Source organism: Equus quagga, chromosome 11 (assembly GCF_021613505.1).
Source record: "Equus quagga isolate Etosha38 chromosome 11, UCLA_HA_Equagga_1.0, whole genome shotgun sequence".
Classification (NCBI taxonomy): Eukaryota; Metazoa; Chordata; class Mammalia; order Perissodactyla; family Equidae; genus Equus; species Equus quagga.
The window spans coordinates 18,835,600-18,849,677 of NC_060277.1; the positions used below are offsets into that span (position 1 = coordinate 18,835,600).

Below are 14,078 nucleotides of genomic sequence, written 5' to 3' on the forward strand. Positions count from 1 at the left end.
CAAAAAAATGTTCTGTCAGCAGATGATAGGTCTCATCCTTCCGCGTGGCTATTTGTAAACTGATCAGTTACCAACCTGGGCATATGCCCCTTCCACTGCACAGACAAGCTCTGTGTGCCAATCATTCCCAAATTTTCTTTAAGGCCAGGACTAAAAGTCCTGCCAATCCTCTGAACAACAGCTCGCGTATTATCCAATGAACTTGAAACACTCCTTTCATAGTGAGCAGCACTAAAACAGATTCCATAATTGATTACTCCGTTTCAAGAGAGACATAACATTGCTTAGTTTTCCTGAAGATACAAAGAGTTTCTTAGTTTTATTCAAATATGGACTAGCCCTGATATAAAACACGCCTCATTATGAAGAGCTGTGATTTGTTTCAGAATTTGTTTCTTTTACTTAACCATTTAAGTCCCTACTTGTGGAAATTTCTTATTAAGTGAAATAAATACGATGTCCATTAGAAGGAAAAAACTTCGCTTAATTAATTGTTTTAAAGATACATGATTACCATATTTTAAAAAATTACTTAAAAAATGAGCTAACGTGTTAGATGGGATGATGCTATGGTGACGAATTTATGTCTGCCCTAACCTAATGGAAACAAAAGGAAAGCTGGCTTTGGCACTTGCTTGCACTTTTCATCTCAATTAGAAAGTATGTCTGAGTTTTTGGATCTGAGATCAGGTTTGCTGGGTAGCCTCAAAGAGCAATTTTCCCTTTTTTTCAAAATTCTTTTGATCATTTCAGACAATTCACCCTTTTAAATGAGAAAGAGTAGAAGAGAGGAATGTTGAATGAGGTTAAGTAAACGGAGAATCTGTCACATAAAGCAAATTTAAATCCTAGTAACAGCATCCATGCAGGAAAAACGGAAGCATTATTCTTTTGAAAACATTATTCTTTTAAACAGTGTGTAATGACATCCTCCCTAGAGACCCTTCTCATGAAAGAAAAAAAAATACTTCCTCAGAAGTCACTTTCTAGGTTCCAAGTATAATGAGCAAAGCACAGTTAAAAGTCAAACTTGTTTTTCTTTCTGTAAGAAGGTTCAAAATTAGAAGTGCAAAAAGGTGCTCCAAAGAGTTTCTCAGTATTCTTATTTTCTCTTACATACTGGTATTTCCATGAACAAAAAGGACAAGCAGAAGGAAAAGATCGTTATTACTTTAGACCTATAAATCAGTGAATGTGCTCTTATTATAATATTTGAGCCCAATGGATTTTCCCTTTTCAAGGGAGAAACATATGAGACTCAAATATGCTGAATGTAAGACAGTTTACTCTTAAGTTCCTTTTAAGTAGCTCATTTTTTTATGCTGAAGTATAACTGTGGAATAGGTTTCCAGGACTCGGTGCTGCTGTTACTGCCTGAGGACTTGATTGAAGATAAGTACCAAAATTGTATGTTTTTTTTTTTTTTAAGATTTTATTTTTTTCCTTTTTCTCCCCAAAGCCTCCCAGTACATAGTTGTGTATTCTTCGTTGTGGGTCCTTCTAGTTGTGGCATGTGGGACGCTGCCTCAGTGTGGCCTGATGAGCAGTGCCATGCCCGCGCCCAGGATTCGAACCAACGAAACACTGGGCCGCCTGCAGCGGAGTGCGCGAACTTAACCACTCGGCCACGGGGCCAGCCCCCAAAATTGTATGTTTTTAAAAGTTTGGTATTACTTAAATATCAGAAGTTCACTTTTGGAGCCGGCTGGTGGTGTAGTGGTTAAGTTCACGTGCTCTGCTTTGGCGCCCCAAGGTGTACAGGTTCGGATCCCGGGCGCAGACCCAGCACCGCTCATCAAGCCACGTTGTGGCGGCATCCAACACAAAATAGAGAAAGACTGGCACAGATGTTGTTAGCTCAGTGACAATCTTCCTCAAGTAAAAAGAGGAAGATTGGCAACAGATGTTAGCTCAGGACCAATCTTCCTCACAAACAAAAAAGAAGTTGGCTTTTCTTTTAAATGTTTAAAATATGTTTAAGCAACTAAAAAGCAAATAAGCAGCAAAATTACTTCTTTCAATTCAAACACTACATCATAAATTTAGTTAACGCATGTCCAAATAAACATGTCTCTTCAAAGTTTTCAAAATTGTTCCATACGTGTTGAATGTAAAGGAAAAAAGAAGAAAGACACTATAGAAAAATCACAAATATCATGTTTATTTAGCAAAATAAAGTTGAAGAAAGTTTTCTATTAATAAACATAAGAATCACATTCAACTTTCAGATTCCCCATCTTCTTTGGTATTGAAATCAACGTTTACGATATAAAGTATTTTATTCTGAAGTTTAGTCATTGGATCTACAACAGTTTTCCATATAAGGAAAATAGAAAATTAAGTTACCTATTATTGTCTTATTTATTGAACAACCAATGGATTCATAAAAGCAATCAATTTTGTGTGTGCAAAGACCAACATCATCGAGGAAATAGTCATTCATATATATATGTTTTCTACTGGAAATATATTTTAAGTTTTTAATGATCTTCTGCCATCATTTTACTACGTTATCTGAATAGTAATCCAATATACAGGTGCTGTTATTCACTTAACTAATGAACTACTCTCCGTGGAAGTTGATGCCACCATACCAGGACTTAGCAACATTTATTTTTCAACATGACTACACCATTAAAAAAAAATTCTGTATTTCTCAGAATCGTGTGCTTCAGTCTTTTCATAAAACAGTATCTGGAGATTGCTAATAGCATTAAATTAATATTAATAAAATCCAATTCTATCTAAATCTTTTTTGTGTCTCTTAAGAAAAAATATTACTTAAACCAGACTCTTTGTTTCTTCTTAGAGTAGTCTTAAGTGGACTGCTAAATTAGACAAGCCAAACACTTCCAGAAACACCGTGTGACAACCGAGCTAGTCTTAGTCCTTTGATAAATTCTTTGCCTGTTCCAATTCTGATTTATCTGCTTTCTTGTGTGAAAATATCTTCCCCTTACTTTGTTAAAATGGATCTGAGAAAAAAATCCAATGACAAACTAGGGCAATGATTTTTTTTTTTTTTTGCATAGACTCGTGACCTCAAAATGACGAAGCAATTTATAGCTTCTGTGCTAGCACTGTGACTGGGAACAAGACGAGTACAACCACAATAAAATACAGCTATCTATTAGAAGGACTGCATAAAGACATCTTTGGCCATGGAGGCTCTGGGCCCTCTGGAAATAAGTCAGTTGCATTGCCAACATGACAAAGAAAATAGCAATATTCAGAATCAGGAACAGTCTGGTATATGACGCAGACAGTGACGGGGCTTTGCTGTGAGTAGTTGTCACCATCCGTGCCTGTCCAACCCGGCCTTTCATCAAGCCACCATTTTTGTGTTTCTCATATGTTACATCTGCAAAATCTAAAAGGTCTTTCATTTCTTCATCTTCATCTATGGGCAGTTCTTTCTGTGCCAAAATCTGAGCTTTCTGTCGAATCTTTTTTTCATTGACTTCAATCTGTGCAAAAATATCAGGGACAGCATCCACAAATTTATAGTGTTTGCCTCCCCTTCGGTTTTTCTTTGACTTGCTTTGCTTCTGCTGCTGTTGCTGTGATATGGCAAAAATCCTGTCGATGGCTTCCTCAGTCTGTCTCTTGTCTGAAAATCTCAGCAGGCGCTCAGCAGTCTTCCTAAAGCTAGCTGTGTTCCGGACTCGGGACAGGATCTGCTTCTCCAGCAGCTGGAACACTGGCTTAAAATGCTGCAGGTTCTGTTCCACAATAGCAGCATAGTCTTTCACTTCAGGCACAGTGGTGCTCTTGATGGCGGAACTCCGGTCAAACAGAATTTTCTGACGATCTGCAATGACCTGTGCAAAAGCAGACTGTCCTGTGGTCTCACCTGTCCAAAGGTAAGTGGCATAAGCATGCTCACTGGTGGCTATGAACACATCCAGTTGCTGAGAGTCTCCGTGGATGCTGAAGCTCTGAACATCTACGGATGGCCCTATGAAGAGGTAAGCTGCCCTGGTGATGGGACTTCGGAGGTGCATGGTGACATTCACATAGTTGGTCCCATTGTAGGGATAGCCCCGAGGGTACATCACTGAAGCAAAGGTTGCTTTCTCACTGTAGCCAGTATCATCCATCCAGTACATTTTGTAGAGACCATCTCGCTGCCTGATAAAAGCCCCATGGACCCCGTCTACCACTGTCTCCTCAAAAGGAAAATCCACATTGTGGAAGAAGCTGGCTGCTGTCTCCAAGGGGCTCTCCTCTCCCAGATGTATTTGATCCACAAGCAGGAGAAGCTGTGGATGCAGGAGGATCAGATTCCTCTGAACATTCTTCAGATTGAGCTGGGGGTTATAAGCTCCCACACTTTCTCCTCGGATGAAAACCACTCCATTTTTCTCCACTGCTGCAACCACTCTCCCCTGACAGCTGGCTGCCAGGTCATGCTTGTATTTAGACCATTTTGATGAGCAGTCTTCTGTGACCTGACCCTCCCAGGGAGAAAAGCAGCTCTTTGACACAGCCGGGGAAAACATCAAAACGTTGTTGAAGAAGGTGTACTTTGGCCCGTAGAGAGCCTCAGTAATGAAAGGCACACCGTTGGGAGCAAAAGTAAATGAGTTTTGATCAGGATGTTCATGCCCTGCGTTAAAATTTCTCCATCCTTTGATCCAATCTTTGTATTTGTTTCTGTGGACAATGTCGTATATTGCACGTCCCCCAAGTTTTCCTGACTTAAAGGAAAGGAAAGATCTATCGATTTCTGCAGGCAGTGCACTTCCGTAAGTCACAACACCCCAGTCTTCAAAATAATGCAATGTAGGGGTGCCATAATCTGGAGGAGGAACAGATTTCAAGCTGGCATCATACCTGAAAGAATTAATTTTTAAAAAAGTAAGCAGTTGTCTGATAGAAGTAAAAATAACACACCAGAACTGTGATGCCACATGGTGATGTGGCTGGAGAAAACAACACACAAATGCTACCCAGAGCACTGGCAGTGGAGACTGGATTAGGGACATTTCTGAACACAGCCACGGATAATCAGCATGTGTAGGGGAGCACTTGGTGAAAGGGAGAGGAAGATATCTTTACAACTGTGATCCTGGGGTTTGAGCCTGACATGATTGCTGCTGCTAACTACTACACGGACAGTCTTCACTTAATCATTTCAGAGCTGCCACCAAACGACTGGGGCTCACAGAATTAAGCACTTCATCCAGACGCCTAGTTGAGGGGCTCCTATCCCAGGAAGCCTCGTGTTAGAGTCTGGACTCTAAGCCTTGAGTTGTAATGAAGTATTGTTCTGTAACAACTGATATTACTGAAACTTTTGTAGAGTACATTTTTCCCTCTAAAATAAAAAATTAAGTAGAGTTGACTTTCACATAGTGGATAACATACTGCCAATACTACATCTAAGAATAAAAATGGATAAAATTCAGGAAACGACCTAATACTTGAGGATTTACAACTGTGGCTGCCACTGCCTAGCCCAGATCCAAAGGTTTTGTTTTATTTTAATCTGAAGATGGTGTCATGCTTTTTGGACAATAAATGGCTTATTTTTATTTAGGATAAATGTTTATATCAAAGTAATACAATAATAAACATTTCACAGTGATTAAGAACACAGGTTTTTTATTCAGAAAGGCTCAAAATATAGTAATGAAGGTGACTGTTTGCTTTGATGATTTGAGATAACAGCCTTGACAGGTTCATAGATCTTGAACCTGTTCATAGATCTTGAGATTTGCTGCTCAAGAGAAGAAAGGCAGACCCTATTCTTAGCTCTTAGATACTTTTCTCTAAAGTGAATCAATCACCTATGGTAGACAATCTTATTGGTGCTTGATTTTGGCTGTTTTGTCTTTGTTGTTCAAGAGTCTCAGTGTCAAGACATCAGAAATTGTGTCTCTACTTAGATCTAGTATAATGTTGGCTTCATTATTATCATTTAACAAATCCAGATACAATCTGAATTGGCCATCATCCTTCTCTCAGTTTTTGGTCATATCCCTATAAAGGCAGATTTTCAATCGAGTTAGACTTAGCATTAAACTGACTCCTACAACCAGCTTTACAGAACTCTCTTGGTTGCTTATTTATGCATAAGTGAAAACACTATTAAATAATTACTTCCTACCCCTAAAAGGAGTCAGAATGGTCGCACATTAATATATTCAGTTCATCTGCAAAAATAGTTTTAAAAACTGCTGGCTGAACTGTAGACAGTTACCACTTTACTAATTTTTTTTCCTCCTAATTGTTTAAATTAAAAAAAAAAAAACAATGAAGAAAAGCAATGAAACCACAGAAGCTTATTTTGGAGTTGAACGCAAATTTCAAGAGCTTGAAAAGACATCAGGAATTAATGATTAACCAGTTCCCTGTAATTTTTATTTTAATTTATTGGATGCCAACAATACATTTGGCAGTACTTAAAAAGGAGACCCTGGCTTCTCCTACTGGGCTTAAAAGATTAAGGCAAAAAAATTACATGGTTGTTTTATTATCAAAGTAAAACTGTCAAATACCGTCAAACACTTAAATAGTTTTGAAAATTTAGTAACAGCTTTGCTTTTAGAAAATTATAATGCTCCATTTACCAAAACAAAACAAAATATTTTACTACCTTTTTTGTTGGTGTGATTTTCAGAATAACCCAGTTTAAATTTTGTGGTTTTCTCTTTATATGATTTCAAAAATGATATACGTCAAAACATGCATATCTATGAAATAGTGTGAGCCTAGGACATTTGTAATACAAGAAACCAAAAACCACAAACAGTAATTAGATCCTAAATGTAAGGAAATGTTTCTAACAGAGTTTCCAACACTGTGATATGAATTGAATTGAAGCTACAAGTACTTAGGTGGCACAGAGAAAGGGTTAGAAAGTGCTTTAGGTTAGTTTTTCTTTTTAAGTGCAAAAAACTAGCACATTGTACCCTGGGTACAATTTCTCTTTAAAGCTAGCCCAACGTGTCATACCAGAGAAATTCTGTGTGAAGAGTACACCAGCGCTGCCCTTTGGATGGTGTCCCTGGACCTTCCATCACACGGTTCCTTCTGATTTGGTCAGCCAGCCAATTGCCACTGCCGTTACGCATGACAAATTTATCCAGGAACACTAATTGGCTTTCTGGGCCATAAAACCAGTTGTAATTTGAGTCTGCAATAGCCACAGTTCTTTGAAACCCTGGGGAAAGAAGTTTGACAGAATTAAGATAAATTTAAAACTGCATACTCCCATAAAGGTCTAAACAATGATTTTCAATCCTGATTGCAAATTAGAATCAATTGTGTATCTTGGATAAAAATAGCAAAGCTACAATGCCCACCCTCCACCCTAGACCAGTTAATCAGAATCTCGTTGAAGGCCTTCCACAAATCTTGTGTGCAAGTTTGTATTTGTTATGTGGCATCTTGCCACTGGTAATGGAAATGCCACAACTGTTAATGCTTACGTATATTGCCCACCTTCCTAATTTTCGAACGTCTATGCTAAATACCATTATATTTGTATAGATACATGGATTATTCCCTTGTGCATGGTGAGTTCCTGAATCTGAAATGAGCACTAGCTCTCCCACCAACTCACCTCACATCATAGGCCAAGATAATAACATAAGGTGCTTCAATAAATTGGAAGTTATAAAGTTTAGGGGAGAAACTGAATTTCTATAGGAAGAAAACAATTCGCAGAGAAGATCTTGCCAGTATGTACGGCTGGAAGTTAAAGAAAAGAGAGCAAATACAAAGATCATAGTGGAATAGGTCAGAAAAACAAAAGAAGGTAAGACTGGATATCAGTGTCATGTATTTTAACTCTCTTGTTAGTTACATACAGTCATGAACTGCATAACGTTTTGGTCAACGATGGACCGCATATACAATGGTGGTCCCATAAGATTAGTACCATATAGCCTAGGCGTATAGTAGGTTTTCCTATCTAGGTTTGTGTAAGGGCTGTAGGGAAGGAAGAAATTTTCCTCTACCATTCTAGATTCTTCTGGTTGGTCTAAGAATTAAATTGACATGCAAAAGATTAACAGGAAAAAAACAAACAAAAAGTTAATAACATACATACGTGGGAGAAACCCAGGAAACCCAAGAAACTCACCAGAATGGCCGAAGCCCTCACCTTAAATACCATCTTCAACTACAGACAAAAGAAGATGTTGGGGATGGGGAGAGTCAGGAGTTTCAAAGGCAAGGAAGGCAATTCATAGGTAGATGAAAAGGAGGAAATGTTTGGAAAACAAGCGTGTGTTTGGCCACACAGAAACATAAGAACACAGAGGGGAGCCCAACAAACAGGCTTTTCTAAGTTCCTCCCTGTCTACCACCTAGTTCATGTTATGCTAAGGTGACAGCTCTCTCCCTGATACAGATTTTTTAATCTTAATTCTTTTAGGCAGTTAAGGGGGAGATAACAAGAAAAACTTTCTGAGTCTTTTGTTTCTTCTTCACCCTAAAACAATCTTCATGTTAAAGAGGCACATTTTGGGGTGGCAAATTTTGTTCCCCTTCAGTACACTCTATGATGTTTGCACAACGAAACCACCTAACAACTCATTTCTCATAAAATATCCCTGTTGCTAAGCAAGACACGACTGTATTCATTACTAGAATAGCAATTGTAGAGAAAAAAGAGAAATGTCGTTGAGAACACACTGACTTAACACAGAATCCCTTCTAAAATGTTATCATGACCATACTTACATAATTTACAGCTAATGTTTTTGCTTTTACCAGTTTAGTAAATGCTCTTCCAAGTGAATCTTATTATAAACTGTGATTCTCTGAATCCTCTGAAAGCAGCTGATATGTTTTATGTGTCTTTGAATCCCCTGCCTAGTACAGTGACTGGCATAGAGATATTCAATAAAGGTTTGTTGGATTAATTGACACAAATATATGAATCTCCCTCTTAGAGATGTTTATACTGTCTTTTCCAGCTTAGGAAGCAGCCACAAACACAGCTCACAGCACACCCAAGCCCTGATCTGGATGGCTGTGAGATCTCAGCTCAAATTACAAAGCTCTGAGATTCCTTAAAGGTTCCTTGCTTTAGATGGGCTTTTTTTTTTTTTTAACCAAGATAAACTACAAAATAGGACTTTTCAGAATGTCTAAGAATAAGCCATAAAACACTAGCCCTCTGAATGTAAGTCTGAACTAAATCTTAATATGGTTCTCTTGCTCTGAAGTATTTTTTGGATAACTAATCCAATAATGAAGATTCTGTTCAATCCATGCGTATAGAACTGGAGCAAAGAGACTTAACTACTGGATTCTTTGCTGTAGGTCTAGAATCATCATCTAAAAATTGCATTTCATTGGGGGAAACCCATCCTGATAAAAATCTACCTCCTAAACTTTTTCTAATATCTTAGTCCTGTTTAGAAATAAGGAAACTTATGAGGCTTTCCTAGAAATGAATAAGTTCTTAAATCATATATATCCTTTTGTAGAGCCAGTTTTCTTAAGAGGCTAAGCTACACAGCAACAAGAAATTAGGAGTTTTATAGCAATTCATTTTTTTGGTTAATTTTCTATGTTTTATACTATTTATTTCATTAAAATATTTAAGGAAAATACTAAAGCTCCAACTTAAACATGTAGGTGTAATCTTTAATTTTGAATCATGCCTGTATAGTTTGGAAGAAAAAATTAAAAACAAAATAAAATAGTATTGACTGGGGATTACACAAAAAGGAAAACTAACATGTAATCATAAATGTTTAGATTCATGAAAATGAGTCTGTATATGTACCCAAGTTTGTACACATACGAAAATAAAAGTACTGTGGGGCTATTATATTTGAACCATTATGCTCCAAGCTTTACAATACCTAAATCACAAATCCTCATGTAGCTCTCAAAATATTTTAAAAATACTCTTGAATTGAATTCTTCTTTGATTTTTCAAAAAAATCTTTAATCTCAATATGACTCAAACCCCACATTTCTTAGTTTAGCTCATTTTCATAATCAGAAAAAAACTCCAATAGTTTAATGTTTTCCCACTTCTGAGTCCTCACTATACCTGGCAGGATGGTTCTATACATAAATGCAAAGTGTTGTTTAAGCCATGGATGGCCAAAGTGGTTGATGTCAAAGTGCCTCTGAACGAGAAACATATACTGGAAGAGTGATCTAGTGGTGTAGCTGCCATATGCAACTCCTTCATAGAGGGAGCCGTCCGTCACCTCTCGGAGCAAGACCAGTGACTTCTCCATGATGCTCAGGACTTGTTTGGTCCATAAGTAAGCTTCTTGAAGATACCCTAAAAGATGAAAACACATGGAAACAATGACTGAGGCTGCAACAAAACATAAACAAAAATACAGCCAAAGAAAACCCTCTGAGTTATCTGGCTAAGTTGCATTACAAATTGCATTTTGTAAAACTCTCACGTATCAACATTATAAATAATATCCTGCTATTCCAGGTTTGTGATGGGTCCATTATATAAGTTAAGAAGTTCTTGAATACAGGTCATTTATTAATTAAATGAAAATAAACCTTTAAATGAGTATCAGTTATCTTCCAATTTTTAACAAACTGAAACCACATCACATCTAAGATTACAAATTGCACATAACTTTATGTCTTCAGGAAAAGATCTGTATATTGAAACTTTTATTCAGTTTTCCTAAGAACTACTACTTGAATTTTTGTATGTGTGTGTGAGGAAGATTGTCCCTTAGCTAACATCTATGCCAATCTTACTCTGTTTTGTATGTAGGATGCTGACACAGCATAGCTTGATGAGTGGTGTGTAGGTCCGCGCCTGAGATACAAATCTGCGAACCCTAGGCCGTGGAAGTGGAGCACATGAACTTAACCACTATGCCACCAGGCTGTCCCCTGAAAATATTTTTTTTAGTTTATCACTTTACAAAACTTTCACCATTATTTTATAGGATTTGTAATAAGCTGTAAATAGTACAAAGGCTAAATGGACAGTCTTTAATTTGGTCGATCATTAGAAGACAATTTTTCATCATTTTTGTGCGTTTCGATTCCTTAGGATCTGAAAAGCCCGCACAGTGGGGTGGAGAGACCATGGGTGTAACAATCTAAGGGTGAAAAAAATCAACTAGGAGTTCAGAATCTGCCAAAAATGAGCTACATGATTTTATTCAAGCACTTCTTCAACCTGTCACATTTTTCAACCTCCCCAACTGGAAATTAAAAGTCTAAAAATTTTTGTAAAATCCTTTTGACTCAGAAATGCTAGCTTTCTATAATTCTTGAGAGACTAGCATTTAGGTAACAACAACTCACATTTCTATAACAGTTATAATTTACACAGCACTGAACACAATCTTACTTAATCCTTTTAACAACTCAATTATGCATTATTACTACAAAATTACCGAAAGGTTGACTTGTTCAAGACCTCTGGCACATGACTAAAAATGAACAGACCTTTGGTCTGAACCTAGGCCTTTAGATCTAAGGTTTGTTTTATTTGCTTGTATTAAAACATACAACCTATGGAGATAAAATTAAGCTCATTGCCTTCTAATGTGGGTGGAGTCTTGTTGCTTCACTCCCACAGACATGTGTGTGATCATCAGTGCTGAACACTCTACCCCAGCCTACTAGGTGTGCTGGGTGTGGGGGGCTTCCCGAGGCCCAGGTACCACCAGCTCCCAGCCAAAGTCCAAGGTCCTAGGCTAAGTAAGATCCAGCTCCCACCTCATGGGGGCAGCACTGTTCTCAGGCGTGGCTGTGCAGAGGTGACTGTTAATTGTACCCTGGCTCCTTCTCCCATCCAGCTCCACACCTGCCACTGTTCTGGATCATTTTCAGTTTCCATTCTCTAGTCATTAGGGTTTAAAATTCCAATCATCTTCACCTCTTCCTCTCTGTATCCTCCATCTCCAACTGGATACCAATATGACTGATGCTTAAAATCTGGCCTGCTATGCATTTCTCCCTGGCTATCACATTACCTGACTTTCCTTATTTTTTCCTTACAGCAACCCTGTTCAGGAGATATGAGGCAAGGCCTACCACCTTTTTAAACTTCACATCTGTCAATATGAGGTATTGATATTGTTATTGATGCCATGCCCTGCATTTTTCTACTATCCATATACCATGCCTGGAATGTTTTCTATTATCCCACTTATCCATATCCTAGGATATGAGAGCTAGGATGAAAATTCATTCTCTTCATTAAGCTTTCCTTAAATTACTGTAAATTAAATTCTATTCGAAGAGAGGCAACAAAATATAGTAGGAAGAGACTGAGCTCTGAGTTTGGCCAGAACTGGATCCAAATCCCAGGCAACTTATATGGTTGATGTGAGAATTAGATAAAATACGGACAAGGATTAGCACACGTCATGTGCTCAATTAGTATCAGTTTCTTTTCCTCTAAGACTGACTTAAAAGTGATAGTTGGTTGATGTGACAAGGGAGAAAGCTAGAATTGGGTAAAATCTGATGCTGGATAATCTAAAAAATGCCTACTAATTCTTATGGGGAATATAATCAAGAGTTAAATTCTTTTAGATTTCCCAGCTTCACGTATATATTTAATATTCTAATAATTCACTGTGATATGGGGGCTGATTTTCTTAAATATAATCTTATTTAATCATTTATAGACTTCCATAGGAGTTGTAATTAAGTCAGAATTACAAGAACAAAGAAGATGCAATATTAGCAATTACATAATACATTAAGGCAAAATAGCTTTGCAATCCACAAAAGTCACTTCCAAGTTTGACCTAAATGATCTAGATTGGTGGTTTAAAGTCTTTAGAGAGAAAAAAAAAAGTAGCGATATAAGGATACACATCTGTGTTTGACAAACATTCATTTCAAATAATAAACCACCTATTTGGCTTTTGAAAGTTCCATTTATCTCTTCACTGTCAAAATTCTCTGGAAAAATGAATATCCACCACTGATCCTGTGCTATAAGGATATGGCTTGGTACAATCAAAGGGCATAAATAAATAACCTGCAGATTAACGTAACTAGCTGAAATGAGGAAAGAGGTGTCTCTCAATTCTTTAAGAGATGCCCTAGATATTACTTCATCTCATGGGCTTAGTTAGGATCCAAGTAGGAACATGTACTAAGACTAGTTATAAAAATGCTTTGCTCTCAACATGGCTACTACGACTGATGTCAACTTGGGCCTCCCCTCGGCCATGTCCACGCACCTTGATTCATCAGAACTAGGCTTCCTGTGAGCAAAGCCATGCAGTTGGTGGGCTGATGATTGTGCAGGTATTGAAATCCCCATCCTCTCCTGTATGAAGTCTCATACATATATCCCGAGGCATTGGCAATCACTTCAAGAAACTTCTCCTGTTGCGTCTTGCTCAGGTAGTTGTACAAGAAGTCATAGGCAGTGGCAAAACCAACCAGGGAGTGAGCAAGCGGGACTTCATCCCAAGGAGCATCTTTCACCAACCTGTAAAGGAAAATAAACCATGCAAATGAGTGCAAAGAAGGCTCACAGCTTTCATCACACTTTTTAAATCTCTATTTCTCAGAAGTAAAGGGCACAACTGAACATATAATCCAAGAGGGCACAACTGAACATATAATCCAAGAGGTTTAACGACACAGAATCGACTTCCTTCCATATGAGACCCAAGCGTAAAGTTTGTCTAATGTGAAAATTACAGTGTTAACACTTTTTTTCCTCAGGCTTCTGGCAACATCAAGATGTTGAGAATTTTTACTTTTGATTTCTTACTGTTGATGAGATGTAGAAGAATATATTCAAAGAGATCTGAAGCACCTAACGTGTAGCGGCAGGGCAAAATTCTCTGGAGTACCCATTGAGTTAGTGCTCACCCTCTCTTTTTCACCTGTATAAGAGGTTCTCATTCTATTCTGACAGCTGCCTTGCTAAATCAGTTGAACATGTATATCCCATCTTATTTCCCCTAGGTCAAGGTGAAGGTACCATGGTCTATAGTTTATCGCCTCTCAATCTGTACAGACCCTCTTAGCCAAAGCCATGATGAAGTGAGTGGCTAAAAAACTAGTATAAGTGAGTAAAATGAGCTGATTCTAACTCAGATTTCTACATCTCACTCTTTCTCATAAAATGAACGGCACAGCCT

General features: G+C 37.8%; 1 protein-coding gene across 5 annotated transcripts in view; it reads right to left on the reverse strand.

The window, feature by feature from the left end:
* Positions 1-2,137: 2,137 nt before the first annotated feature.
* The window catches only part of DSE (dermatan sulfate epimerase), a 71,424-nt gene continuing 59,483 nt past the window's right edge, over positions 2,138-14,078 (reverse strand). For all 5 annotated transcript variants that reach the window (XM_046676733.1, XM_046676731.1, XM_046676732.1 and 2 more), the window contains 4 exons: positions 13,164-13,417; positions 10,022-10,261; positions 6,961-7,168; positions 2,138-4,836 (listed from right to left, as the gene is read on the reverse strand). In XM_046676733.1, the coding sequence (XP_046532689.1) occupies positions 3,075-4,836; positions 6,961-7,168; positions 10,022-10,261; positions 13,164-13,417 (2,464 nt within the window). In that variant the 3' untranslated portion in view covers positions 2,138-3,074. The remainder of the gene's footprint in view (positions 4,837-6,960; positions 7,169-10,021; positions 10,262-13,163; positions 13,418-14,078) is intronic.